The sequence below is a fragment of the Drosophila santomea genome, chromosome 3R (assembly GCF_016746245.2).
Source record: "Drosophila santomea strain STO CAGO 1482 chromosome 3R, Prin_Dsan_1.1, whole genome shotgun sequence".
Classification (NCBI taxonomy): domain Eukaryota; kingdom Metazoa; phylum Arthropoda; class Insecta; order Diptera; family Drosophilidae; genus Drosophila; species Drosophila santomea.
Window position 1 is genome coordinate 7,881,357 of NC_053019.2, and position 25,332 is coordinate 7,906,688.

Here is a 25,332-nt window from a genome sequence, read left to right on the forward strand (position 1 = left end):
AAAAAGTTTTTTGGCAAATTGATAGAAATTTACAAGACTAATACAAAAAAGAAAAAATATCAAAACATTTTTCAAAAGTGTGGGTGTGGCAGCTTTGGGCGGTTTGTGGGCGTTAGAGTGGGCGTGGCAAAAAGTTTTTTGGCAAATCGATAGAAATTTACAAGGCTAATACAAAAATGAAAAAATATCAAAACATTTTTCAAAAGTGTGGGCGTGGCAGTTTTGGGCGTCTTGTGGGCGTTAGAGTGGGCGTGGCAACATGAATCGAATAACTAGCGCTGCTTCTATGTCTCTGAAATCTGTATGCTTAATCTTTCTAGCTTTTGTAGTTCCTGAGATCTCAGCGTTCATACGGACGGACAGACGGACATGGCCAGATCGACTAGGCTATTAATCCTGATCAAGAATATATATACTTTATATGGTTGGAAACGATTCCTTCTGCCTGTTACATACTTTTCAACGAATATAGTATACCCTTTTACTTTAACGGGTAACGGGTATAAATACAATTTAAAATTTGGGCGTGTTTCACATTTTTCAAAAGTGTGAGCGTGACAGTATTTTGCGCGATTTGTGGGCGTTGTAGTGGCATAAAAAAGAAAAGTATCTAGTATACCCTTTTACACTACGATTAACGCGTATAACAGAGAGGACGTATAACAGCGCAGGAAGTCATTGCTGTAAATGACGTTCTACTGCCAACTTTATGAAAACATTCGTAGGCAATTGTACCAATGCCGTATGGCAACATTAGATCAGCTGAGAGCAAATGAAAATGAAACAACGAAAAACAAAAACAACAAAATCCTTTTTTTGGCGCTCTACCTATGGTCACATTATATTTTAGTAATCACGAAATTCATTTAAGTGTGACTACGAAAGTACGCGGTAAATAACGATGTGGATTGCCCAGAATACGCAGGTTCGTTTGGTGACACTGAAGGAACCGCCAAAGACCATCCGATTCAGTTTCCTGACGACCAAGTTTGGTCAGATGATGATGGGGGTAATTAAGCCAATAGCCGGGGACTCGGAAGACCAAGTCGCAGTTACTGTGCTTCACTTCGTGGATGAAAACATTGTCAGGACCTACAATGAGGTCCGAAAGCGGTGGCCAAAATCCGAACTCTGGAAGGACGATAAAACGGTCAAGTTGGTTGCGGATAAACTGTTCGGAGGCGACAAGGAGAACTCGGAGGAGATTCCCATTGCCATCTTTGGAAGCGATTTCCAGCTGTCCGTATGGAGAGCTCTGGTGGATATAAAAAGGGGAGAGACCTGCACCTACTCCCAACTGGCCGAACGCATGGGTCGTCCAACGGCAGTCAGAGCAGTGGCCAATGCTGTGGCACGGAATGACGTAGCAATCCTCATTCCGTGCCACAGGATTGTTTCACAAAATGGAGATTCAAAGTTCCACTGGGGACCAGTCCTCAAGCAGCAGCTCCTGGCCCATGAAAAATCAGAGAACTATTAAAAAGTGTTACTTGTATCTTTATTGAAACTCAACTCCGCACAAAGGTCTTACTGTTGGGTGGTAAGGAATTTGAAAATGCAGACAGGCTCGAGATTGTGCACTTCCTACTTATAAACTGTACCTACAAAATAAGAGCGTCTCCCTCTATTCCCGATGCAGCAGCACGAAAATTGCCAAGATAGAGAGAATGGCCCACTGGAAAGATGAAAAATCGGGCTTAGTAGGGAGCAAAGCACAAAAGACTCCAAACTTACCTTAACCTTGGGATATTCGTTCATGAAGATCGTGATTATGCCCACGTAGGGCAGGAAGCCCCTGGCCCGGCCCACAATGTCCTTTTTGGTCAACCACAGCTGATTGGGTGCATACAAGCCTCGGTCGTCCACGTTGTTATTGTCGCCCTTGGTCAGGAACTTGACGGATCCATCCTCTCTGTTAAAAAGATTGCGATAAGCATGGTTTTAGATTGTTAATATGTACATTCGCAACGAACCCACTACTTTTTCTATCGCTAAATTAGCTAATATCATTGGTATTGCAGCGGACTTCAAGTACCGTTTAAGCTTAAATCAAATTCAAAACAACAATGCTTTAAAGCAATTAAATGCAACATTAATTTAATTTAAACCCTATAAAAAATAAGTAATCTACATAAATGATTAGCTTTTTCCTTCATTGCTGGAGGAATACTTTTAGTAGCCACTGTGTTCCGTGTACCTTCTCATATACGAGCGGTAGAGCAGTTTAAAAATATGAAGAACAAATGTTTAAAACCAAATAAGACAACGCGACATGCAAAAAGGCACTCACTAACTTCAAAACTTAGTTCCCTTTCCTTCCTTCTACTGATCAAGGATGTAAAAATGCCTACTTGAACAGCAAGCACCCATGACCATGACGATCACCATGACCAATGCAAACCCCTGCCGGGATTTGTTAATGTAACCCGCCCCAGGAAACTCACTTCTCGTGCAGCTTGATGACGCGATGCACAATAGGTATGTCCCTGCCCTCCACCTTGAAGACAACGATCTCACCGACGCGCACCGGTTCCTCCTTATAGTTAGTCAAGAAGAGGAGGTCGCCGCGGTGAAAAGCCGGTTCCATGCTGCCACTGAGCACCACCACGATCGGCGACTCGCTGCCGGTGACCACCATCAGGCCCTTCCAGATCATCAGCGCCGAGGAGACGATCATGGCGAAACTCAGCACCTGGTACAGTGACTGTGGGAAGGGAAAATAATGCTATATGGGTGCATTGCTGGAGGAGCGGCGCTGCTTACCTGACGTTTGTTCATTCTGTTGAAGTCGCCCAGCATCTCGTCGATCTGCAACATGCTGGCTACGCCCATGGCTGCGGCTGTGTTATTGGAGTCCTTGTGGAGGATATTAACCTATATAAATGCAATCGAAAAGGTCCTTAACAAAGATTCTCGGCTTCGTCCACGAAGACAGAAAATTTCCGACACGTATGTTTATGCAGAGATGCCAGACCGGCAACAAGAACTTCAGCCACAAACGAGTAAGAGTGGAATTGTGTGGAACTATGGCTTGACCACACTATTGTAACTCTCCCGCTTTTTTATGAAATTTATTTTAGAAATAAACTTTATGTATTGTCAGAGTTACCGCTTGGATTAGCTAAGTATAGTTACCGTAGGAATGGCTTAAAGGTTACTCGGTACTGATATTCATTAATAGTTATTTATGGAAATATACAAATTGAAAAATGATAATTTTCCATTCTTTATCTATCATACACAGAACTATTTATACCAAAGCTTTGATTTATTTAAATTTAAAAGAAAATATTTTAAGTAATATTTCATTAAAAACGAAATTTTTTAAATAATGTTTTAACCTTTTTTTCTATTTAAATATTATAAAGAATATATTGATTAATAGCTCGGTCACTTAAATTAATCGTTGTTTTTTAATATATTTTTAGCTTAACAGTATTAAAGTATTATAAGCGACAGTGCTGCCGGACCAAACAATCGATATCTTGACATACTCTCACTACAATGTGACAATAACTTTTTCCGCACTTGGTGTGACCGCATGCGAAAACGTGAAGTGAGCGCCATCGGTTGCGTTTTCTCGCGAAATATATATCAACTAAAGGAAGCAGGATGGGCGACAAACTGCTGGACTCGGCGCAGATCATCAATGGCCTGGCTGTGATGCTGTCCTTCTTCGTGGGCTACCGTTACGCCCTGAAGCGAGGCGATGCCAAGGAAACTTCCGCCGAAGAAGCGGCGGCCTCGTTCTCAGTGGGATCTTCGGTGCCCCGCGGTTCCGAGGCTTCAGTTTCCGATAAGGTGAGAAGGAAAGCCGCTCGGAAGGTGTTCGATGCCCCCAATGTCCTTTCCATTTGCGAACCTGGTACTCGGAACTTGTGTTAGAATCAAATGCAACACATTTAGAATGCGTAGGCCTGTGGTCACAGTAATAGCATTGCCACACTTGGGCCTTTTAAACTTTTTGTTCGGAAGGACTTTTCGAAATGCCATTCTCTCTTTTTTCCCGTAATATTCGTCAAAATAAGTACTTATTTCATAATCACAAAAGCTTGATTTTATAAAACAAAAACGGATATCCGGACTTTCTTAAAATTGCAGGGCTATGGAGGCTTCAACGACAACTTCAAGATGGTCCTGGTGGTGCGCAACGACCTCAAGATGGGCAAGGGCAAGATTGCCGCGCAGTGTGGCCACGGAGCGGTGGGTGCTTACCAGCGGGCGGTGGTCAGGACGCCTCGACTACTGCGGGCGTGGGAGAACTGTGGTTGCGCCAAGATAGCCGTACGTGTGGACAGCGAGGCGGAGCTGATGACCATCAAGAAGGCAGCCGAGCGCCAGCAACTGAATACGTGTCTCATTCGCGACGCCGGTCGCACACAAATAGAGGCTAACTCCAAGACTGTGCTAGCCGTGGGCCCAGCGGCTGCCGCAGACATCGACCGGGTTACCGGCCACCTGAAGTTGCTGTAAGATCCGCACTACGGAAACTCTCACAGGCCATTGGCATTACTAACTCACTCAAGTGCAACCCGACAATTCACAAAGCAGTAGGGCGCATCGCTGGAGCGAGGGAAAGGCTAAGGATTGCGTCATGCCCTCGGATAGGAGGACGACTGCGACGTGCAAGTTAGGCTAAGATTTACGTTATTACGTTTACTGTGAACCGAGCTATAAAATATTAAACGATTGACAGTCCGGCCTGGAACTGCAAAGCTCCGAAACGTATATTTTTTGTAGGGGTCAGTGGGAAATCCCTAGCTTAAGCCAACTATTTATTGCCTTGTGTACCATTCTAAAACTATTGTATTTTTAAAACAACATTCAACCTTGTGTTTTTTTATAAATCCTGTGTAAACAGATTTTAAAAAAGATACTCCCGGTTTGTATTTAAAGTCATTTAAGTACCAGAAAATATTGAATGTAACTTTAATCATTTTTTTTTAAACAGTACAGGTTTTTTTTTAAAACACTTGTTTTTCTATGACTCATTTTAGGTATGGGAAATATGTTTAAAAAAAAGATTTTTTAAAAGAAATGGGTTTATAAAAGTGAAAACATTGGCATAAAAGAAATAATATTTTTTCAGCGCATATAACGTTCAACTGATACAGAAAATATTTCCACAGTGAAGTTCAATCTTATAATTAAATCGATGCTTTTTATTCTTACAACTAAACATTATCCCCTATCACTAGAAAGTCCAGGCATAATCATTGTCTCCCTGCGGTGTCTGTTGCTGCTGGATTTGCTCAGCTTGCATTGGAGGCATCCCTTGGTGCTGTAACTGCTCCATTCCCTGCACGTGTTGGAAGTCCAACTGTGATGGTTGCTGGTAGTCGAGAGTCGTGGGCTCGTTGGACGAATCCACCATGTAGATCTGCGACTGCGTTGATGTCTGTCCCATTTGCTGGTGCTGCAAGGCGTATTCCCCGTCGTCAAATACCTCCTTCTTGATTCGCACATGGGAACCATCGTCTTCCTCATCACTCTCCGAAATGTCCAGATCATCATCAATACCCATTCCGTTGTTCATGGTATTAACAGTCATTTCCGGCGCCATTTGCATGGCCATTGAATCTTCCTCCTGAGGCGGTAGGCTCATTCCTATAGCGGAACCAGAAGCGGCACTTGTGCTGGCTTCGGGGGGATTGTACGGCCCATTATCATCCTGATCGTGGGAAAGGAAGTTGGTGAAAGCACCCTGCAGGCTGCTGGGCTCGCCCAGGTTCTGGCGAGGCTTGTGCATGGCTAGGAAATCTGAGGGATCGTAGTTGGGGTCCACATCCATTGATTCATCTGAAACGTTTTAAAACAACCATTAGAAAAATCGCACTCAAAGTCCTTATCATATATGGGATTAAGGGAGTGTGGACATGGACATCGAGGGCACAACACAAACACGTAGTAAGGATAATAAAGACCTTGCTGCTGTTGAGCATAGTAGCCGCCCACGCCACTCAACTGCACCATTGCTTCGGCCACCTGCTGGCTGTCATCCTCGCCGATCGGCTCCTCTGCTTAGGTGATTTGCGTAAAATCAGAAACAGAAAAAAATCCAAACAAAGTCAGCGAATGAAAGCAGTTTCTAGATTAGTATTACTCTTTAAAACGTGGACCAAGAACCATAATAAACATATATTAATATTTATATTACGAATTTTTAAATTTCATTATGAAATTAAGTTAGGAATAGATGACTAATAATATTCAATACCCATAACCAAACTTTAAGTTTAGAAGATTCAATGTTCTTAAAAATTTAAACAATTTTTTTGAAGTAACTTAAAGAACAAATGAATTTATCGTATAAATGTACCCACCTGCCATTTGGTGAGCTTCCATGTCGATCTCTGTCTTTATGTTCTTGGGGTCAAACATGCCGTCCATGCCATCGGTAGGTGCATTGATACGTTCGCCCTGATCCAAAATGCTAGCCGCATTGTTCTCGTCTTCGGAAACCTCCTGGAAGTCCTCCTCCTCGTCATCATCCTCGTCATCTGTGGAGCATTGCAGGTCTAAAGAAAACCAAATAATTTTAATAACATATATCAAACTTTAAATTGGATACTTGTGCATTACCAAATACTGAAATAAAATTTAAACTGTTTAAAAACGTAGAATTAAATATTACAATCTACAATCATGCAAAATGTTAGCTAAGGTTCTAGAATTAGTGCTAGTTAGTCATATAAGCTCGTATATCCAAACCGAAAATGAAATGCATGTAAACAGCTGTGGGAGGGTCAATAAATTTTGGGTTTTCCGTTTAAAAAATAGATGCAAGTGAGTAGTTGTGAGGTGGCTCGCAGGCTTAGTTCCAATTAGTCGGTGACTAGAGGCTTACCTTCATCCAGGAAGTAAGCTTGCGTCTGACTCATGTTTGAGGCAAGGCTGTCCTTCCTCGGACGCCCCCGACCACGCTTAACCGGATTCTGGGATTTGACTAGAAAAAGGTAAAAGTTTTTGCAATTTGTTTTGGCAACAGTAAAATGTTTACAGTCGTTTATATTTCTTGGACCTAATTAATATGAAATCGTCTGACCTAAAATCTTGGTATATTTTGGAATATGTATAGAAAAGATATTTCCCTTTTTAGTTATTAAACAAGCAGTTCACTTTCTAAGACTTGCTGAGGCCCTACTAAAAGTTTATATATTTTAAATAAATTTAAACGCAAATAATATATATAACAAAACTGTATTACAAAAAACGTATTATGAAAAATAACTAAAATAACTAATAACTAACATTTCGAACAAAACCACTTTTAACAAAGAAAACTCGCAAATCTTAAAACGAAATTAAAATTACCGCAGGTTAAATCTATATAGTATTTATGGGTCTATATATGCATAAATTAATCCCATATCTTTAAGGTGTGTAATACAAATTCTAAGTACCCAACAATAGCGCGTTTTATAATTCCATAAGCTTACTCGACATATATTGATGTGCATGCATGTGGATCATGTCCAATACCTCATTATCTACATGATATCTATACAATTAATCTGACTTCATCCATTCAGAAGTTCAGTTTAAATTAAAGTAAGTCTGGGATTAGTATAAGCATAAGGATTCTTTCGGATCCGTGTCAACCATAACCAAAGGTTCTGAATTCGAAATGTAGAAGAAGGATGATCAATACCAATAGTTCTTTTGAAGTCAACGAAAAAGTAAATGTAGAAATGTGTATGTATGAAATTTTAGTTAATGTGCCATCACCGATCATCCTTGACCGATCAGGCGTAACAAATAATTTACTTAAACCCCAAGCCCACTTACCCTCCTCCACGGGGTCGCGCTGCTTGCGGGGCCTACCCCGTCCGCGCTTCACCTCACCAGGACCTGCAGGAGCTGGTTTTCGTACTGAAGGTGCCGTATGAGACGAACCGACCTCAGCTCCCATGCTGCGATGGATGGAGTTCGATGAGGCGGCATGCCCCCCATGACCCTCGACATCGATATAATCATCCCCGGGCGAACTCGCCCTGCTGCCACGGTCAAAGTTGTAGTCATCATTGCCCCAGGCTTCTTCGAACTCTGGTGCATTCTCCCTAGCACGCTCCTGTGTCTTTGCTATGTTATTTTCCAACTGGCCGCAGTGCTCCGAAAACTAGTTTAGAATATTTTTGTAAGAGCAATGGTGTATGTATGTAGCCCACAAAAAAACCTACCTCAATTAACTGGGTTTGGGCATACTCTAGTATCTTCTTGGCGAACTTGGTGTAGCGGGTGTCACTGCCATTGTACTGCTCACAGTTGGTGGCAATCAACTCGATATCAGCCAGATATTCGGCGCGACTGTGATAGCGATGAGCTATTTTAAAAGTAATTATTAGTACTCAAGATCAATTGTCATTCGTTAGGATAACTAAAAGCCCACCTTCAATGTTTTTGCCGATAGTTTCGAGGTCCATGGGTCGCTTAATAACCGTGTAGTAGTCCTTAACCTGTTTCTTGTTGACAGGTTTAAGGAAAGGCCAGCTTTCTGGTAATTGTTTAATCTGCGTATGCAGCTTGTCAAAGATGAATGAGAGCGCAACTTGGTCATCGTCGTCCAAAAGCGGGTTTATTGCCTTTTCAAGGCGCATCAGTTTGTCTTCGCGCTCAGCGAGCAGCTCAAAGCAACTGCTAAACATGCGTTGAGCAGCCAAGGTGTATGCACTCTGCGGTCCATTGTAGATTAGTGAGTTGTCCACAATCTGCTTGAGATCCTCCAGGAACATCTCGCGACTCGTGTAGCGCCTTTGGCGTATATACTCCCTCATTGTTTGCAGATCCATGGGCTTGGTCACCACGCGGTAGTAGTCGGGAACCTTTTTCGCACTCACCGGGAACAGGAATGGGGATACGTCCGGCATAGATCGCAGTTCATTGTGGATAATCTCCAAGATAGAGGACAGTACCACAACGGGGTCCGTGCGCCTTCGATTAGCCGTTTTATTGTGTCGCTGGAGATAGTCACAATGAAGATCGCCACCCACTCTACGTTTCTTCTTGCCCATCGCATCTCGGGGAACCTTTAAGGTGAGACCAGAGCTAGACCCGCTGCGACGCTTGCCATCATCACCACCATGACGCTTGAGAACCTTGCTACTCAGCGTTACTTTAGTGCCATCAACATTCACCAGATCATCGTCATCCATTGTCATCTCTTTTTCGCTCTGCTCGTCCAAATCGTCAGCCAGAGATGGATTCGACTGGGACAGGCTGCTTTGCATACCAGAATACAAGGGACAGGCTTTGTTTGTGCGCATGTGACCAACCTGACCACAGGCGCCGCACTTAAGCTTTAGGTCTGGCTTAAGCTTAAACTTTTTGCGCGAAGGGCTGACCTCCTTGTAGCCGCTATCCCGCTCCTTGTGCGAATGACCGCCCGAGCTCTTAGGATCACCCAAGGAAGTGGGCATGCCACCTGGCTGCAGTTTCTGGTTCTGAGCCAGCTGCGCCAGGCGTTCGCGCTCTTGGTTGCGTTTGATGCGACGTAGTTGCTCCTGAATGCGTCTCTTTTCGCGTTTCATCTCCTCCTTTTGCTGCTCATCTAGAGTTGCGAACTGCTTTATGAACTGCTCGTCCTTAGTGGTACGAATCTTGATGTAGGCGTCGATAACTGGTTGCCGTCGCACAGTCTCGACGCGGGTATATTCCTTTCCATCGTTACCTCTGAATGTACGCGTAATGCGAAGAATCCTGCCCTGGTTGTTGGTTGCCAGTATTTGCTGTCCGGCCTCCTCTTTTCCTTTGGCTCCCTTGGCTCCTCCACTACTACTTGGCCCGCCGTGTTCTTCGTCAAGCTGGCGAAGCAACTCTTGCCGCTCCAGCTCTTCACGTTCCCTTGACAATTGCGTCGAGGTTTTTTTGTTTGACAGCATGTTCTCCAGATTCTTGCCAAGTTCTTCGAGATCTGATTCCTCGGAGGCCGAGGACTCCGCCTCATCAGTGGACAGCACTTCAGAGCTGGCCAGCACTCTGTTTTGCAGGTCGAATATGCGCTGACACTCTTCCTTATAACGCTCCTGATGCTCAGCAATGGAGAACCGGTTACCCCGAGAGAACTTATCCATTCCCTCTTCACCAGCCTTTGCTTTTTCTGTGGACAGAGTGCGCACCACATCAATGACCTCCCAGCGGGAAAGCTTCTTGATCTCCTCCTCGGGCACCTTGAACTGCCGCAATAGCTCTTTTGCACGCTGGAGTGGCAGCCGACGCAAATCTGCATCTGTTCCAGTGACAGACCGTTTTGGCTGAGACTCTTGCTCCTCTTTGGTTTGCTGTGAAAGGTAGTAAAAGAAAAAATATTAAAGTTTTTTTTATAATTTAAGCAATAGGTGAAAAAGTTGTATTACTGTGGGCTTATTTGGCACTCGAACATATGAAAATCCCTCTCCACATCCCGTTGGATCGGCCGGACCACTTAACTGGAGTAAACACTTCCCCCGCATGGCCTGTATATACGCGCGAGTCGTGTTCCAAGGAGCCACCTTAACTTCGTCGTCAAGTTTCAGTTGCGCCTCCTCGTCGTCATCTTCTTGTGGTGCGAACAAAAACTTCTCTCCATACCCAGCATCCTAAGAATATAAATATATATGTATGTAAGTTAAAGTAAAGCTAAGCAGAACGAAGTTTCGTTTTTTAACAAAAGCTAAGCTCATACAAGCAACAATTTAAGCACCGTATCAAATTGTCCTGACTAGTAAGAAAAGTTTCCAACCACATACCTTTAAGCGTTGTTCCGCCGCGATCATGCTAAAGTAAGCGCAACACTGCTCAGGTGACACCATGGCCCGGATCTCCTCCTCGGAGGGAAGGCGAAACTCCGGTTTAATAACCCACCAATTGGAGTCCATGCCTGTTCGCTTGAAGTCGGCGCACTGCTTCAGGCGCTTTCGGATGCTGCTCTCGGAATGAGCTGGAAATGCCTGTTTTATATCGTCCATTCGAATGCGGCGCGGATTATCGCGACTTTTCCAGAACAAGCGGTATATAAACACCTGACAAAAACCGTTAGCAAGGGAAAGACAGCGCAGTTCTCAGCACTTACCTGCAGAAAGTCACGGGTGAAGTTATTGGCTCTTTTGGAATTTGGACCCGGAACCTCGTACAGCGGACACTCCTGGCCCACCGTGTATATTGAATTCACCGATCGTATCCAGTAGTTGTTCCGGGTGCGAATGACGAGGAAATCGTTGTGAGCCATCTTATGTGGATAAATAGGCGCTCGGTACATGTTGTTCTCAATCGCCTGGATGCACTGGCCAGGATGTAGGATGCCCAGAAAGGGACTGGTGTGTGCAAAGGCAACTTCTCCATAAACATAATCCTGCGGTCCACTGTCCTTCTCCGCTTTACGCTTGTAGTAGTTCTTTATCTTGGAGCACATTCCCACCTGGTTCATCAGGGGCGGATGCTCTTCGCAGAATTCGGCTAGCACAATATCTCCGTCCCTTCCGCTCAAGTCCTCCGGGTTCCGCATAAAGAATACGTCTCCGCCACCGGAGGCAATGCGCTCCACTTCGCGCTGCTTTGCCTTCTTTGCGATGGTCTTTATTAGTGGGAAGACGGGGTGGGGGATAGACTGCGCCATTGGTCCGTGGGAGTATTTCTTTAGGGGCGGGCGATGGAAGGACCGGAGCTTCATCGGGCCCATGTGCGTAGGAACAAACGGAGCTCGCAGCTCTACTACCGGAGTCGAGTGCTGAATAAGATTTCCGCCGCCCACCTTAAGTCGTAGAGTGGGTTCTGTCTTCGGTGTGTAGTACCTGTAAGGGAATCAAAATCTGCATTCTGCATCCATTAAAACATTAAGAGACTTACGTGTCATTAGATATATTGAAGGGGTCACGATCAGGACTTTTGGGCGGAGGCGGAGGTGTGTCCTCCGCAAGCACATTAATCACACCCGCCTTGCCAAGTAGGATCTTAGACTTCTTTACGTGAGGATGAGGTATCTTGATTTTAGGTGGAGGACCCGTGCTCTTATTAATTTTGGAGGGATCTATGTCATCGGGAATGCCCAAAATGATATTTTCGTCGTTGGGATCCAGAGTGAGTACCTTCGGTTTGGGCACCTTGCTCATTTGCTGGGCATCCCAGATTACCTCGTCCTCCCACTTGTGGTATATTAGTTCCTCATTTTCTACTGGAAAAAGGCTATACCAAGTGTCATCAGGTGCCTCCGCTGGTTTTGCTTGAGCACTAAAATCGATAGAAATATTAGTGTGAAATACTTAGGAATTCTACTTTCAATCAAATACTTTTGCTGAGCCTTCTTGCTTGATGCTCCCGAACCCTGCTTGGAGCTACCACTGCTGTTTCCTACGGGCATAGACGTTTTTCCCGGCTGACTAAAGGCCCCAGCCGTTCTCGATCCGCTGGAGGGCAACCACCCAGCTGCATTTGTCTTTGAGTTAAGCTTTTGTAGCACTTTGGCCTTAATGTCGTTGCCGTCCCAGACCACATCGTCTTCCCAGTGCAGCTGGGAGACCATGAGAAAGGCATCATCCGCAATGCTTGGCTCCTCGTCATCATCCTCTGGACTCTTTACACGGCGTTCATCCTTGATCTGCGACTGAGACGAGGAGGCTGCCTTTGTCTTGAAGCCGTAGTTGAAACCCTCTCCGGAGTCTGGAACTTCTAACATATCGTACCAAATCTGTGCAGGCCCGTATCGCCAGTCGGCCACCTTCGGCTTCTGATCGCTGTTCTCTCCGTTGTCTGGTCCTTCTGGGCGCACATCTTCGCTGTTAAAGTCGCCCAGAAGTTTGTCCTCGTCGTCGGACATGCAGTCCGCTGGCGTTGGCTCCGCAGCATAGTGCAGACTGAATCCACGCTTTCGTGGCTCCTCAGTATCGCTGGGAGAGTCTGAACCACCAGTGTTTGTCGTCTTAATGGGTTTAAAAAAAGTTTTCTGGTTATTAAAAGTACTCCAAATATTAAATGTACACTCCCACCTTCTGATCCCTGGATTGATTTCGCTTCCGGCGGCGCTTGCGCACGTGTCGCCAGATCTGGGGCAGACTCGTGGGTTTACCTGGTCCGAAGAGACGGGAGAAGCGTAACACCTTTTGGGGACGAAAGTCCGGAAAGAGCTCGCGCACATCGACATTCTGGTACTTGGATGGCAGTATGTCTGCCAGTGGAGTGTCCAGCTTTCGATCCGCATCTAAAAGACATGACCATTAACCAAGGAGACTATGTTTTCAAAAAACGTTTACCCTTTGCATCGATAGATTTGGAGTCACCACTGGGACTGGTTGCATCGTTTGACTTAGCCTGTTCGTCAGTGCCGCTGCCAGAGCCCGAGCGCATTGGCGCACTTGGTGGAGGCATTAGTTCCTTATCGTCTTTGGCTGCAACAAAATATGAAAGTTATTGCCTTTTTCGTTAATGCAGAAAAACTCATTTATAAGTGTCATTTTGACAGAAGGCATATAACCCTTCAAACTATCCCCAGGCCTTTGCTGCTAATGCTCCTTGTTCTCAGTTACCTTATAGTTTTGTACTCTCTTCTCTGAGTAAACTGGCATAAAATGTTATCGAACGATTGTAAATTACGCTCCTACTTACTCAGCTTGGCCTCTACTTTGGAGGCGGGAATGGCATCTTCTAAGTCATCATAAGAGGTTATTTCATTGGGCGGAGTGCGTGGGCAGTCCTCGGATAATTCGGTAATATCAGAGTAGTCTATGGCATCGTCCTGAGCTTTTACGGCACCATCCTCCCCTTCCTCACTTTTGACGCCCGCTTTCAGCGCATCAAATGCACTCATTCCTCCGCTGGCACTGGCGTCTGACTTTTCCGCCTCCTCGTCATCCGATAGAGGCTCGGCTTCTTTGCGGTCAATGACCTCGAGCAGCATAGAATCGAGACCCAATCTGAAAGATATCCATACGAATGGAAATTTAATTAAAAGTGTGATATCTTGTTACTTAAGAAATACTTAAATTCGCAGTATGCCGTGTTTAAATATGCATGTATGTACATACATATGTGATTATCCCAAAGAAGCCCTCTGAATATCACCTTGCACTTGGATAAGAAGACTCACTTGGAAAGGGATCCAATGTTTTCCCGGAGCTCCGCATCAAAACCGGTGCCCCCGCGACCCTCTCCATCATCATCTTGCAGCAGTCTGCCCTCGGAGTCGATGTTGCCGAAAAGTATGCCGGTCAAGTCCAATCCGTTGCCGATCGATCCCTCGTCGTCACTGTTGTCGGATTCCATCTCCATTTCCAAGAGCTTTCAATGTTTACGCGGCTAAAAAATTTTCTTCGACAGAGCGTAATTGCATTTATTACACGCGTGGGTGTGACCGTCGATGGACATCGCAAAGATACCTAATGGCTCTCCCGCAGGCACCAAGAAATCCACGATTAGATTGGGACAGGGTTGGGAACTTGGGAAGGTTGTGGTCAAAATAATAATGGTTAAAAATATTTGTTCTCTAACTTTTACCATGGCATATTTATGTGGTAAAATTGGTTTTATTTTTATACCCGTTACTCGTAGAGTAAAAGGGTATACTAGATTCGTTGAAAAGTATGTAACAGGCAAAAGGAAGCGTTTCCGACCATATAAAGTATATATATTCTTGATCAGGATCAATAGCCGAGTCGATTTTGCCATGTCCGTCTGTCCGTCCGTCTGTCCGTCTGTCTGTCCGTATGAACGTCGAGATCTCAGGAACTACAAAAGCTAGAAAGTTGAGATTAGGCATACAGACTCCAGGGACATGCTGCCACGCCCACTCTAACGCCCACAAACCGCCCAAAACTGCCACGCCCACACTTTTGAAAAATGTTTTGATATTTTTTCATTTTTGTATTAGTCTTGTAAATTTCTATCGATTTGCCAAAAAACTTTTTGCCACGCCCACTCTAACGCCCACAAACCGGCAAAAACTGTCAGTGTTGAAGACTCTCCTCGCACTTTTGCTAGCTGAGTAACGGGTATCAGATAGTCGGGGAACTCGACTATAGCGTTCTCTCTTGTTTTATATTCGACTGGTACCTATTTTTTATAACTATTCAAATAATGCGTTTACAAGGCGGCACAGGGGCTGACACCTGAAAAAAGGCAGAAATTAAATAGGAGGCTTCCCTTGTCAGAACACAAAATGCTGTTACTTTTCTTAAACGCATGTGTGGTTATTTAAAGCTGCTTTTTAACAAGGAAACAATACTGTAGAGTACAAAAAATGAATAAAAGTAAAAACACGTTTCCGGAATAATAATATATATAATACGAATACAAAACTTTAATGACAACAAGATGTAATATTTCCTATCTCTAGCTGAGAATCGCTTTAATGATAATGCCAAAACCACTATTAACAACTAAGTGAATATTTATACCCTTTACTCGTGGAGTAAAAGGGTTTTGTGAACGTGACAGCTGTGAACGGACAAACGGACATGGCCAGATGGACTCGGCAAAAGATGTTGACCAAAAGTAAGTACACTTCATAGGGTCGGAAACACTTTCTTCTACTTGTTACCTGCTCTCCAGCGAGCCCAATATACCCCTTTACTAACGGGTGTTTATCAGCGATAGTAACATCGCCATATCATCAATAATTACAAATGCGGAGAGAGCTGGGCGTGGAGACTGATAAGCAGTTTCGATTAGATGGCGGTTAACATTACTGCAAGCTTTAGGAGCTAATAATCTGCGGAATTGAGTATTGTTTGCACAAGCGTGACGAGCAGTGAAATATGTCTAGGGAAACCGTAATTTTGGCCTACTCCGGGGGCCTGGACACTAGCTGCATCCTTAAGTGGTTGCTGGACATGCAGTATGAGGTCGTTTGTGTCCTAGCCGATGTTGGCCAGAAGGAAGATTTCACAGCCGCCGAGAAGAAGGCCCTTAAAATTGGTGCAAAAAAGGTGGTGTGGCATATATGGCAAACGAAATTTATATTTAAGAATTCATAAATTTTCAAATCCTTAAAATATAACTGTTTCATCCTTTCGACTCAGGTGATCGTGGCCGATGTTAAGCAGTCCTTCGTTGAGGACTATATCTGGCCGGCCGTACAAATGGGTCTGGTGTATGAGGAGCGCTATCTGCTGGGCACTTCTTTGTCGAGGCCCTGCATCAGTGTTGCCCTGATGAAGGTTGCCACCGATTATGGGGCGAAGTACCTGGCCCACGGAGCCACCGGAAAGGGAAACGACCAGGTGCGCTTCGAATTGTGCGCCTACGCCCTCAAACCGGATCTGAAGGTACGTTCACACGCGTCAGGGTCAGAATGCTTTTCCTATCAGCCCTTTATCGCTCGTCAACAGATGTCTTACTTTAGCTTCACGTTTTTTAAGTGTAATCTATTAAAAAATCAATGCTTAAAATGGCTCGAGCCATATTGATAGATAAGGCTCCGCTTTGAGAACCGGTTCGTCGACATGCTGAGCCGAGTTTTTATTTCAAGCCACCGACTAAAAAAGTTGTTTTGCCTGTCATCTCGAATCGTAAAGCTTACACTAGTTTTTAGTTTTTATTTCATTAAAAATATCGAAGTCAAGAGTATTTGAAACAACAAAATGCAAAAAACATTATTGAGAGGGTGAGAAATTAAATTAATAGCTTTCTATAGCCTTAGTGAAAGTACAATTTTACATGAAGAAAGGCATGCACCATGTATTAAATGTACAGTACCAAACATCTACGATACAACTTCGGAGTAGTTCACATATGTAGATACCTGGTTCAAAGTATATTTTTTCTCAGAGTGTAACTGAAATCTCATTAATCCCACTCGAAGCGTGCTGATATTCACAATATATTTCTTTCAGATCATCGCTCCCTGGAGGGATGAAGAATTCTGCAGACAGTTTCAAGGTCGACAGGACCTCATTGCCTATGCCCAACAACACGGAATCGAGGTGAGCGCCAAGCCAGCCACTCCCTGGAGCACTGATGCCAACATCCTGCACATCAGCTACGAGTCCGGAATACTCGAAGATCCCAACACATTGGCTCCGGAAAATCTCTATGAGATGACAGTCGATCCCCTGACCAAGGCTCCACGGGAGCCGGTGCGCTTGGTTATTCAATTCGATAGGGGACTGCCCACCAGTGTGGAAGATTTGGCCAGCAGTCGAGTCTACACGAAACCCCTGGAGATGCTAGATTTCCTCAATAAGCTGGGCGGATCTTATGGCATTGGACGGATTGACATCGTAGAAAATCGCTTTGTGGGACTGAAATCCCGAGGGGTGTACGAGACGCCCGGGGGCACCATCCTTTTTGCTGCTCACCAGGACCTTGAAGTGTTTGCTTTGGACCGCGAAGTACTCCGCACTAAGCAGGTTCTGCGGGATCGGATGGCCGACTACGTGTACAATGGCTTCTGGTTCAGTCCCGAGGCAATTTATGCCCGTAAATGCATCGAGTTGGCCGAGCAGCGCGTCTCCGGAAAGGTAACCGTGGAACTGGCCCCTGGATATTGCCGTGCAGTCGCCCGAAAGGCGGCCAAGGATGTGGGAGCTCTTTACAACGAACAGCTCGTATCGATGGACGTCCATGGCGGCTATGTGCCGCAGGATGCGGGTGGATTCATTGCCATCAATGCGGTCCGAATCAGGGAACATGTCCGGGCGTTTGGTGCCTACGAAGTCCCAAAGCAGAAAAAATAAACAAATGAAAAAAATAAATCTAAGTTACATATTTTATTTGACATTTATTTGGACTAAATGGCACATATTGTGTGTTCTACTTGAAAGTGAAAGCATGTATGCATGCATACACATTTATTATGATATTAAAAGCCTAAGCAAAAACTAGTTTTCTATGATCGATAGAATACACATTGCTTTATCGTCCAGCTTACTGATATTTTACTTACACTAATAATTTTCTTTGGCAAGGAGGGTTAGTTTTGGTTATATTAATGAGACTATGACTAGCCAGTTTGCCAGATAGTGGACATTAATTTTGCCAAATAGTATACACCAAAAAAAGAACCGACAACAATATGGCATATCGATCATTCTGACGATTGGCACAGCCTCTGTGACTAAATTTTATTAGGAAATATAGAATTTTCTACCATTGTAACAGTTCTTTACACATCTTGAAAGTGCTCCCCTTTTCACTTAAAATTTGCAGATGCTTTCTGTGTAATCCTTGTTAGTGGGGTCCGAATAGGAAATATTCGTCGACTTGGAAAGTTTCTGCGTAATTTAACCTCTTAGGCAAGCAGGGTTAGACGAGTATACTTTAATCGTTGTTCAAGGTCTCCGGAAAGGTAACCATGGCCAAAAATTTGAATTTCCTTTTTTGAGCCCAGGAGGATAGGGAATTTTGCTACGAATTCAACGAGGTATTGGCCAAAAACGGTGACAGAGCTGAAATGAAGACTGTTTTATACTGCTAATAAACAAAGCTACTTATTCCCGACACAACTTTTTTGATTTTCCCAAAAAAATTTTTTTTTAATTGTTGCTTTTTTGGTAAGGGGGTAATTGCAGTGTAACATGCAGCGGAAGAAGCTTAACCTACGGCTCATATTGTGGCTATACTGCGCAGCGTCTTACAAAAACCTATTTGAGCCCTATCGAATTAACCAGTATCAAGAAACAACAATCAAAACTAATCAATGATGAGGTGAAAGTTATCGGTCTACCTAGTGAGTCAGAACCATCGAATGATGTTTTTAGTGTTGATTCAAAACTAATTCAACCTTACTCAGCCGCAAAATGCCACAGTGTTGGTGAACCCGTAAGTTTACCTCCTTACCAATTTGGTTAACTTACACCCACAATATGTACGTGTTTTTCAGTGTTCCCGGGCTGAAGAATGCTGTAATTTACGATGTCACACTTATATGCACAGATGTTTCACCTGATGTAATTCGTAGCATTGGGAAAACATGACACACAGCTTACGAGGGTCGTTTGATAAGTCCGTGACTTTTTGAATAAAATATATTTTTTTCGTCAAAGAAGCGTTTTATTTCTCAACATAATCTCCTTTTAGCTCTATACATTTAGTCCAGCGTTTTTCCAATTTTTTTATTCCTTCCAAATAATAGGTTTTCTCAAGGCCCTCAAAATAGTCGTTTGTTTCTGTGATGACCTCTTCATTTGACCCGAATCTCTTACCGCCGAGCCATTTCTTCATGTTTGGAAACAAAAAATAGTCACAGGGGGCTAAATCTGGAGAATATGCTGGATGGGGTAGCAGTTCGTAGCCCAATTTATGAAATTTTGCCATGCTGACTACACACGTGTGCACCCGTGCATTGTCCTGATGGAACAGCACTTTTTTTTTCGCCAAATGCGGTCGTTTCTGCTTCAAATCAATATCGAATCTGTCCAAAAGCTCTGAATAATATTCGCCGGTGATCGTTTTACCCTTTTCAAGGTAATCGATGTGAATGATACCTTGTGCATCCCAAAAAACTGTGGCCATGACCTTGTTGGCCGACAGACCCACCTTGGCCTTCTTTGGTGCACGTTCACCCGGAGAAACCCACTGTCTTGATTGTTCTTTGGTCTCTGGTGTGGTGTGGTGGATCCATGTTTCGTCTACGGTAACGAAACGGCGCAAAAATTCGTTTGGATTGCGGTTGAACATCGCCAAACACTCCTTTGAAATGGTCACACGGTTGCGCTTATGGTCGTGTGTGAGCAATCGCGGCACCCATCGCGCGGAAAGCTTTTTCATGTCCAAATATTCATGTAAAATGTGATGTACCCGTTCAGTTGAGATGCCTACAGCCTCAGCTACCTCGCGCACTTTCATTCTCCGATCATCCAATATCATTCCATGGATTTTGTCGACGATTTCTGGCATGACGACCTCTTTTGGGCGACCTGAACGTTCGGCATCACTTGTACTGGTACGACCACAACGGAACTCAGTAAACCATTTCTTAACCATTGAAATTGATGGTGCAGAGTCCCCATAATATTTATCAAGTCTTTCCTTGGTTTCGGTGATGGATTTTTTACGCAAAAAATAATGCTTAATTAGCACACGAAATTCACTTTTTTCCATTTTCGTTAAAATTCACGAGATCGTCTGCTTTCAATGCCTATAAAACGCAAACCAAAAAACGCAGCTTTCTCAAAATTTTACAGTCAGCTGTTAATCGATAACTGCTGACAGGAGCAGTGTTGTATTTAGAGCAGGTGCGCGGCAAATACAAAAAGTCACGGACTTATCAAACGACCCTCGTATTACCAAAATATTTCAGCTCAGGGTCTGCAAATTAAGCTCAACTGAAATGGTAATAGAAAAAAGGATTTAAGCATGCTAAAAACTTATTAATAGATTTGTATAATATTCTAATAACATAAAAAACCATTCTAACTCATTGTTTTGCTTAATCATGAACTGTCAACTAGTGCTTTAAAATTGATATCTAAAGTGCGGGTTTTTTTAAAGTAACCTTAACCTACATGAATCCAGAACAAATAATTTAGAGGGCCCACCTCAATGCTACTTAAACGCTGATTGTTCAACATAGGTCATGTTGTTCTACCCATATCTCGTTCCATATTTGCTGTTTGGATCGTTTCCGATGCGTTGACATTAAATATTGACATGAGCAATTCCCAATTATCTCGGCCGTCTTGACACAAATGTAACCCCACTTCTTGACTTTGGCAAACAGAGAGACATGTCCGACAATTGCAATTGATAATTGCGGCTGGGTCGGAAAGGCAATAATTGAGGAGTTTAAAAGCCATGCTCCTGCCAACTTTGATACTTAGTTCACTTTGAGTTAGAAGCCGATTTGAAGTGATAATGTTCGCCATATTATTGGTCCTTTTAGTGTTGGCTGTAAGCGCAATTTAAGCTTTCACATATACCTTTCTCCTTTTGTTTATTTATTTATTTATTTAGTCCCAAATAGAAGCTCTGCCCGTTGACAAGGACTCGTCTGCAAAGGATGCGAAGTTGCCACTGATATCCAAGCCACCGCTGCAGCAGCAGCTGAATCCTCTCAACCAGGACGAGGTAACCATGTTCACCAACATGTTTCTCAGCCTGTTCCGCGGAGTAGCCGACTATCGAAACATGGTGGCCGCCGATTCAGTCCAGAGTGTTTGGCAGAGTCCGCCAGTTGTTGACTTTAGCCACCGACTCTTTGCCAGCTAAAAACTTTGTCAACTGTTTTGACCAAACAAACTGTAATTACACTGCCGATAACGATGCTCTGTTTTTTAATTATTTGGCGGAGTAATGGTATAAAAGAGTTCTGCAACACGAACACAATTCGAAATACAACATGAAGCTCAGTGTTGCATTCACCATCGTTATACGGATGTTTTTGGGCCTGGCCATCGCTTTTCCCACTCATCACATCGAGCGACATATACCCTACGGCATGGATGACTTTTATCCATTTATTGCCAGAAATTCCTCCGATGTGCTGCCGTTGTCTAAAAATCTAACCCAAGTAATTAACAGAAACGTATTTAAATTAAAATATTTATTGTATAATTAAACATTTATGCCACTAGATTCAACGACTGCGATGGGCCGATAAGTGTGTGCAGTTCAGAAAGAAGTGCACGTTAGCAGAGCACTGCTGCAGTTTAAGATGCCTGAAACGTTTTTACCGATGCATTACCTAAGTTTTATACAAATGATTACCCCCTAAAAGTATCTTATTTAAATATAAAAATGACACTGACACTGTTGACTTGGCTAATAAAATTAAACCATAACACGTTTCATATTAATAGCCGACTAAAGCTTAAAATCAACACTTATCTTTTAACTTTCTGAGAACAAAGATGTTGATTGCCCGACTGGCGATTTTAATCTCTTTTCTGGGCTGTGTGGCTGGACTCCAGAAACTGAAGACCACTGCCGGTTCCACGACTACAAAGACTACGAGGACTTTGGATGCTGTCAGCTATTGTCAGCCAAGTGGAGGATATGTAAGTCCTTGACATGTCTAAAGCCATATAAATCATGTATATTTGTACCGTAGTGTCGGATACATGTGGATTGCTGTTCGGGAATGTGCATTCAGGTGTCTGCAGAGTGTCGTTAGAAGAAATCGGCTACCTTGTGTTTGGAGTTTGATATACCAAAAGGCTTGAAAGGGCGTCGGAATATTTATTTTCTCAGTGTACGTAAATATTTCCCTGTTCGTGGGTTCCTAAAATGTGTATCGCGTTTTCTATTTAACAATTCCTACAACAAGTGGAGAAGCTCTTCTATGATTTAATGAGCACGGAATCTGCTTATTCATAATGTCTATATTCCTCATATCTGGCAATCTAAAAGCAGATTGAGTCAGTTGATTGTTAACTTTACCAGCGAGAAGATGTCGTCAATTCCTACGATCATTGGATTGTATATTTTGTTCTTTATCACATTTAGCAATGTGCATGCGTATGGCACAAAGTGTAGTCCCGTGTCCGGACTTGTAAGTTAGGGTATGGAAGATGCCGGATACGTATCACTGATAATTACTAAATTGCAGTGTTACGTGCATACGGATTGCTGCAGCGGAAGATGCTTAACCTACGGAAACAAATGCGGCTATCCGGCGCACCGTCTGAAAAAAACTTATATGAGTCCCAGCGAATTCAACAGAATAATTCAACAGAAGAAACATTATTAAAAAAATTCAAATGCCACAATGTTGGTGTATCCGTAAGAGTACCTCCTTATTAATTTGAGAAACTTTCACCTAATGTCCAATCAAAATGGTTAAAGAAAAAGGTTTTAAGCATGCTAAAAACCTAAATAGTTTTGTCATTATATCGTTATAAATTAAAAAAACCTACACTAACTCATTGTTTAGCTTTAAAATAAATATTGACAAATACAGATACTGTCACTTATTGTCGTTAGAAATCGGCTACCTTGTGTTTGGAGTTTGATATACCAGAAGGCTTAAAAAGGGCGTCGTAATACTTATTTTCTCAGTATACATAAATATTTCCGTTTGTGAGTTTCTAAAATGTGTAGCCCATTTTCTATTAATTTTCTACCAATTCCTAAAAAAGCGGAGAAACTCTGCTAAGATTTAATAAGCACTTAATCTGCTAGTTCTTAATGCTTGATAATATTTGTTTCTTAAGTGTTTGTGATTTTTTAAAATGTGTATTCCATCCAATTCCCACAAAAAGTGGAAAAGCCGTGCCAAGATTTAATGAGCACTTCATCTGCTTATTCATAGCGTCGCCTAGCAGTAGTGCTTCTCTATTATCTGACCTTCACTGACACCATTCTCACATATGCTAAATATGAAAGGCTAAAGCATCAGTTTAGTTTTAACTTTGGAAACGTGAAGATGTGGATTGCCCGACTTGGATTCCTGTTGTGTGCATTGGGCTATGTAACTGCAATATGTCAACCTAATTGGCAAAGTGTAAGGTCACAAACTATATTGGATGCCTTAGCCATTTCTTTAATAATATTTTAAATCCCAGTGCAAGTCGCATGAGGATTGCTGTTCGACGATGTGCCTAACACACCTGGGTCAGTGTTCCCCCAAAAGGGGGGATCAGTGGTAATTACTTGCAGCTTGTCTTGGGCCACTATTCAGAAACTTGTGTTGCATCGCCTCATATTGCCAGCTCATCCCCTTTCATCTGTTTAGACATTCATTCGACTGGCAATAATAATAAAGAAGTGCCGCATCAACCGACAGTGTGAAGTGAAGTGTTTGGCTGCTCACCACAATCAACTTATGTACGGCTGCTTGTGTTTGTCAGCGTTTACGCTTACCAGCAAACAATATTTCCGCCCCACAAACACAGCGAGACATTTGAGCATTGAGCATTGAGCATAGAGTATTGAGCAGACAATGCGACAAAGCGGCATCAATGCGATTTTTGCCACTCATAGACATTTGCATTGACACACATGATGGCGATGGGCTGTTTTATATAGTATGGGTTGGTATGGTGTAGGATTGATGGTGAATGGGGGAAGCGAGTGTCTCCGAGTGATCCTTTCCCCTTTCAGTGCACACAAAGCGCACACAATGAGTTTTTAGACAGCGATTGTTTGGCTTTCTTGGCGCGTGTTAGCCGCATCCTTTGTTGTTGTCACGCCCCGACTTTCCATACCCATATACAAACATAGGTACATACGAAGGTACGAGTGCTGCAGTTGGATCAACAATGGCCAAAAACACCCATTAAAAGATGGCCAACTGAAACAGGCATATATTTTTTATGGCCGCCCCGAAAGTATGCCTCATAAAACTGCAGCATAGGTGACCCTTTTCACGCGCTTTTAAACGACCATTAACCGCAATCTGTCGATTTTATGTGTTTCTCTCCGCCAAAAATTGATTATTTTTGCAAACTTATTGTATAGTTTGTTGGCGCACGTGCCAAAGCTGCCAGGATCTACATGGAAATCGCATTCATAGTTGAGTGTTTCTGGCTGCATCGAATATTTATACAAGGAATTTCTTCGGGTTTTTCGGTTTTTGCATTTGAAATTCCTCGTTTCCCAACATGCGGTTATTATTTGGCACTTACTGCCGCTGCCGTATGCTGCTTTTCTTACCCCTCGCAAAGGAAGACATCAAGAACTGCGGAACCGGAAGATATTCAGGGCATGCAGCCTCCCAAAAGGGGGGTTGAATACCCCCCAGCACCCCTTCTCCAGCGATAAGAGATGGCAGTTTGATGAAGTTTTTGGCGGCAATGCCGCCTGGCAGGAAATCACTTTCGGTACCGCAAAAAGAACCAATGTAAGATGATGAAAATCGATTGCTTTTGGCCATCAGCGAATTCCATATGCAGATTCCATTGGCCCATAAGTATGCAACTCCAAAGAAAAGCAGCCAATTCATCGCATACTTTTCATTTGCAGCGACGAGCGTCGTCTTTAAGCCCAACTTTCCTTTAATGGCTTATGCCATTGGATTGGGTAATGTATGCAGCTGTGTTAAACTTTTACATTGCACGTGTCGGCAGACACTTAAATGTAGAATGAATAATTCCGCCTGCCACCGGCAGTCGGTCGGCAAAGTTTTATTGCTCTTGGCACACGAGCGAGTGGCAGGCTCACTGAGTGCCAGCTAAGAAAAACACAGAGCAGGTGCCGCAGGATTGCCAAATAACTTAAAGCAATTCGCATTCTGCCAGCTGCTTAATTGGAGTTCACAGCAAACTAAATGATGCCCAGATCCGTCTTACCGGAAGTTTCTTGCGTCGAGTGCATTGCACTGATTCGCCATGTAGAAGGATACGTGGCGTATACGTGATGCGGACAGTGACCAACTGACTGACTAAACAGGCAGGTCGACTTATCAGTAACGACCTTTCTGCGGGCTTTCAAACATAAATACCTACTCACTGGGAGTGGAAGGTTTATCAAAACGAAATATAAAATATTGAA

The 25,332-nt window shown here is 43.4% G+C and overlaps 9 protein-coding genes across 13 annotated transcripts; 7 read left to right on the forward strand and 2 right to left on the reverse strand.

Moving 5' to 3' along the window:
- The first annotated feature begins 826 nt into the window (after positions 1–826).
- Positions 827–1,648, forward strand: LOC120454458 (methylated-DNA--protein-cysteine methyltransferase, inducible). Its single transcript, XM_039639773.2, has one exon. The coding sequence runs from the start codon at positions 902–904 to the stop codon at positions 1,478–1,480; it is 579 nt and encodes a 192-aa protein (XP_039495707.1). The 5' UTR covers positions 827–901; the 3' UTR covers positions 1,481–1,648.
- On the reverse strand, positions 1,477–2,980 carry LOC120454461 (signal peptidase complex catalytic subunit SEC11A). Its single transcript, XM_039639775.2, has 4 exons — positions 2,764–2,980; positions 2,445–2,704; positions 1,735–1,912; positions 1,477–1,675 (listed from the first exon to the last, which is right to left on the reverse strand). The coding sequence occupies exons 1-4, from the start codon at positions 2,830–2,832 to the stop codon at positions 1,625–1,627; spliced, it is 558 nt and encodes a 185-aa protein (XP_039495709.1). The 5' UTR covers positions 2,833–2,980; the 3' UTR covers positions 1,477–1,624.
- A 533-nt stretch (positions 2,981–3,513) lies between these two features.
- LOC120454460 (probable peptidyl-tRNA hydrolase 2) lies at positions 3,514–4,724 on the forward strand. The gene is made up of 2 exons (XM_039639774.2): positions 3,514–3,801; positions 4,102–4,724. Exons 1-2 carry the CDS (start codon positions 3,613–3,615, stop codon positions 4,471–4,473), a joined length of 561 nt encoding a protein of 186 aa, XP_039495708.1. The 5' UTR covers positions 3,514–3,612; the 3' UTR covers positions 4,474–4,724.
- Positions 4,725–4,905: 181 nt separating this feature from the next.
- LOC120454457 (transcription initiation factor TFIID subunit 1) lies at positions 4,906–14,340 on the reverse strand. Of its 4 annotated transcripts, XM_039639769.2 has the most exons (16): positions 14,054–14,340; positions 13,573–13,880; positions 13,221–13,355; positions 12,957–13,168; positions 12,261–12,889; positions 11,821–12,201; positions 11,048–11,765; positions 10,725–10,997; positions 10,353–10,574; positions 8,390–10,277; positions 8,181–8,323; positions 7,789–8,119; positions 6,848–6,946; positions 6,324–6,518; positions 5,925–6,017; positions 4,906–5,799 (listed from the first exon to the last, which is right to left on the reverse strand). In XM_039639769.2, the coding sequence occupies exons 1-16, from the start codon at positions 14,233–14,235 to the stop codon at positions 5,195–5,197; spliced, it is 6,414 nt and encodes a 2,137-aa protein (XP_039495703.1). In that variant the 5' UTR covers positions 14,236–14,340; the 3' UTR covers positions 4,906–5,194. The 4 variants fall into 4 exon arrangements, with proteins under 4 accessions (XP_039495703.1, XP_039495705.1, XP_039495704.1 ...); XM_039639771.2 differs by lacking the exon at positions 6,848–6,946 and having other exon boundaries at positions 14,054–14,339; XM_039639770.2 differs by lacking the exon at positions 5,925–6,017 and having other exon boundaries at positions 14,054–14,339.
- Positions 14,341–15,665: 1,325 nt separating this feature from the next.
- Positions 15,666–17,827, forward strand: LOC120453761 (argininosuccinate synthase). The gene is made up of 3 exons (XM_039638595.2): positions 15,666–15,890; positions 15,984–16,229; positions 16,797–17,827. The coding sequence occupies exons 1-3, from the start codon at positions 15,720–15,722 to the stop codon at positions 17,637–17,639; spliced, it is 1,260 nt and encodes a 419-aa protein (XP_039494529.1). The 5' UTR covers positions 15,666–15,719; the 3' UTR covers positions 17,640–17,827.
- Positions 17,828–21,241: 3,414 nt separating this feature from the next.
- LOC120451930 lies at positions 21,242–21,678 on the forward strand. The gene is made up of 2 exons (XM_039635951.1): positions 21,242–21,412; positions 21,477–21,678. The coding sequence occupies exons 1-2, from the start codon at positions 21,242–21,244 to the stop codon at positions 21,588–21,590; spliced, it is 285 nt and encodes a 94-aa protein (XP_039491885.1). The 3' UTR covers positions 21,591–21,678.
- A 34-nt stretch (positions 21,679–21,712) lies between these two features.
- On the forward strand, positions 21,713–22,287 carry LOC120451933. 2 transcript variants are annotated; one of them, XR_005616421.1, is made up of 3 exons: positions 21,713–21,899; positions 21,953–22,093; positions 22,169–22,287. XR_005616421.1 is itself a non-coding variant. In XM_039635953.1 (2 exons), the coding sequence occupies exons 1-2, from the start codon at positions 21,753–21,755 to the stop codon at positions 22,013–22,015; spliced, it is 210 nt and encodes a 69-aa protein (XP_039491887.1). In that variant the 5' UTR covers positions 21,713–21,752; the 3' UTR covers positions 22,016–22,129. The 2 variants fall into 2 exon arrangements, 1 of the variants encoding a protein (XP_039491887.1); XM_039635953.1 differs by lacking the exon at positions 22,169–22,287 and having other exon boundaries at positions 21,953–22,129.
- On the forward strand, positions 22,233–22,827 carry LOC120451931. The gene is made up of 2 exons (XM_039635952.2): positions 22,233–22,393; positions 22,451–22,827. Exons 1-2 carry the CDS (start codon positions 22,292–22,294, stop codon positions 22,589–22,591), a joined length of 243 nt encoding a protein of 80 aa, XP_039491886.1. The 5' UTR covers positions 22,233–22,291; the 3' UTR covers positions 22,592–22,827.
- A 365-nt stretch (positions 22,828–23,192) lies between these two features.
- On the forward strand, positions 23,193–23,619 carry LOC120452378. The gene is made up of 2 exons (XM_039636571.2): positions 23,193–23,344; positions 23,406–23,619. Exons 1-2 carry the CDS (start codon positions 23,267–23,269, stop codon positions 23,487–23,489), a joined length of 162 nt encoding a protein of 53 aa, XP_039492505.1. The 5' UTR covers positions 23,193–23,266; the 3' UTR covers positions 23,490–23,619.
- Positions 23,620–25,332: the final 1,713 nt, after the last annotated feature.

Excerpts from the sequence above, each read along its gene's own strand:
- LOC120454458 (XM_039639773.2), top strand. The coding sequence starts at position 902 with ATGTGGATTGCCCAGAATACGCAGGTTCGTTTGGTGACACTGAAGGAA.
- LOC120454461 (XM_039639775.2), bottom strand. The coding sequence starts at position 2,832 with ATGGGCGTAGCCAGCATGTTGCAGATCGACGAGATGCTGGGCGACTTC. Across the intron at positions 2,705-2,763 it reads ACAGAATGAACAAACGTCAG|TCACTGTACCAGGTGCTGAG; the intron begins GTAAGCAGCGCC and ends CCCTTCCCACAG. Across the intron at positions 1,913-2,444 it reads GTCATCAAGCTGCACGAGAA|AGAGGATGGATCCGTCAAGT; the intron begins GTGAGTTTCCTG and ends TCTTTTTAACAG.
- LOC120453761 (XM_039638595.2), top strand. The coding sequence starts at position 15,720 with ATGTCTAGGGAAACCGTAATTTTGGCCTACTCCGGGGGCCTGGACACT. Across the intron at positions 15,891-15,983 it reads TTAAAATTGGTGCAAAAAAG|GTGATCGTGGCCGATGTTAA; the intron begins GTGGTGTGGCAT and ends CTTTCGACTCAG. Across the intron at positions 16,230-16,796 it reads CCCTCAAACCGGATCTGAAG|ATCATCGCTCCCTGGAGGGA; the intron begins GTACGTTCACAC and ends TATTTCTTTCAG.
- LOC120451931 (XM_039635952.2), top strand. The coding sequence starts at position 22,292 with ATGTCGTCAATTCCTACGATCATTGGATTGTATATTTTGTTCTTTATC. Across the intron at positions 22,394-22,450 it reads GTAGTCCCGTGTCCGGACTT|TGTTACGTGCATACGGATTG; the intron begins GTAAGTTAGGGT and ends ACTAAATTGCAG.
- LOC120451930 (XM_039635951.1), top strand. The coding sequence starts at position 21,242 with ATGAAGCTCAGTGTTGCATTCACCATCGTTATACGGATGTTTTTGGGC. Across the intron at positions 21,413-21,476 it reads TGTCTAAAAATCTAACCCAA|ATTCAACGACTGCGATGGGC; the intron begins GTAATTAACAGA and ends TTATGCCACTAG.
- LOC120452378 (XM_039636571.2), top strand. The coding sequence starts at position 23,267 with ATGTGGATTGCCCGACTTGGATTCCTGTTGTGTGCATTGGGCTATGTA. Across the intron at positions 23,345-23,405 it reads GTCAACCTAATTGGCAAAGT|TGCAAGTCGCATGAGGATTG; the intron begins GTAAGGTCACAA and ends TTTAAATCCCAG.
- LOC120451933 (XM_039635953.1), top strand. The coding sequence starts at position 21,753 with ATGTTGATTGCCCGACTGGCGATTTTAATCTCTTTTCTGGGCTGTGTG. Across the intron at positions 21,900-21,952 it reads GTCAGCCAAGTGGAGGATAT|TGTCGGATACATGTGGATTG; the intron begins GTAAGTCCTTGA and ends TTTGTACCGTAG.
- LOC120454457 (XM_039639769.2), bottom strand. The coding sequence starts at position 14,235 with ATGGAGATGGAATCCGACAACAGTGACGACGAGGGATCGATCGGCAAC. Across the intron at positions 13,169-13,220 it reads CAAATCTATCGATGCAAAGG|ATGCGGATCGAAAGCTGGAC; the intron begins GTAAACGTTTTT and ends CATGTCTTTTAG. Across the intron at positions 10,575-10,724 it reads CGGCGGAACAACGCTTAAAG|GATGCTGGGTATGGAGAGAA; the intron begins GTATGTGGTTGG and ends TTATATTCTTAG.
- LOC120454460 (XM_039639774.2), top strand. The coding sequence starts at position 3,613 with ATGGGCGACAAACTGCTGGACTCGGCGCAGATCATCAATGGCCTGGCT. Across the intron at positions 3,802-4,101 it reads AGGCTTCAGTTTCCGATAAG|GGCTATGGAGGCTTCAACGA; the intron begins GTGAGAAGGAAA and ends TTAAAATTGCAG.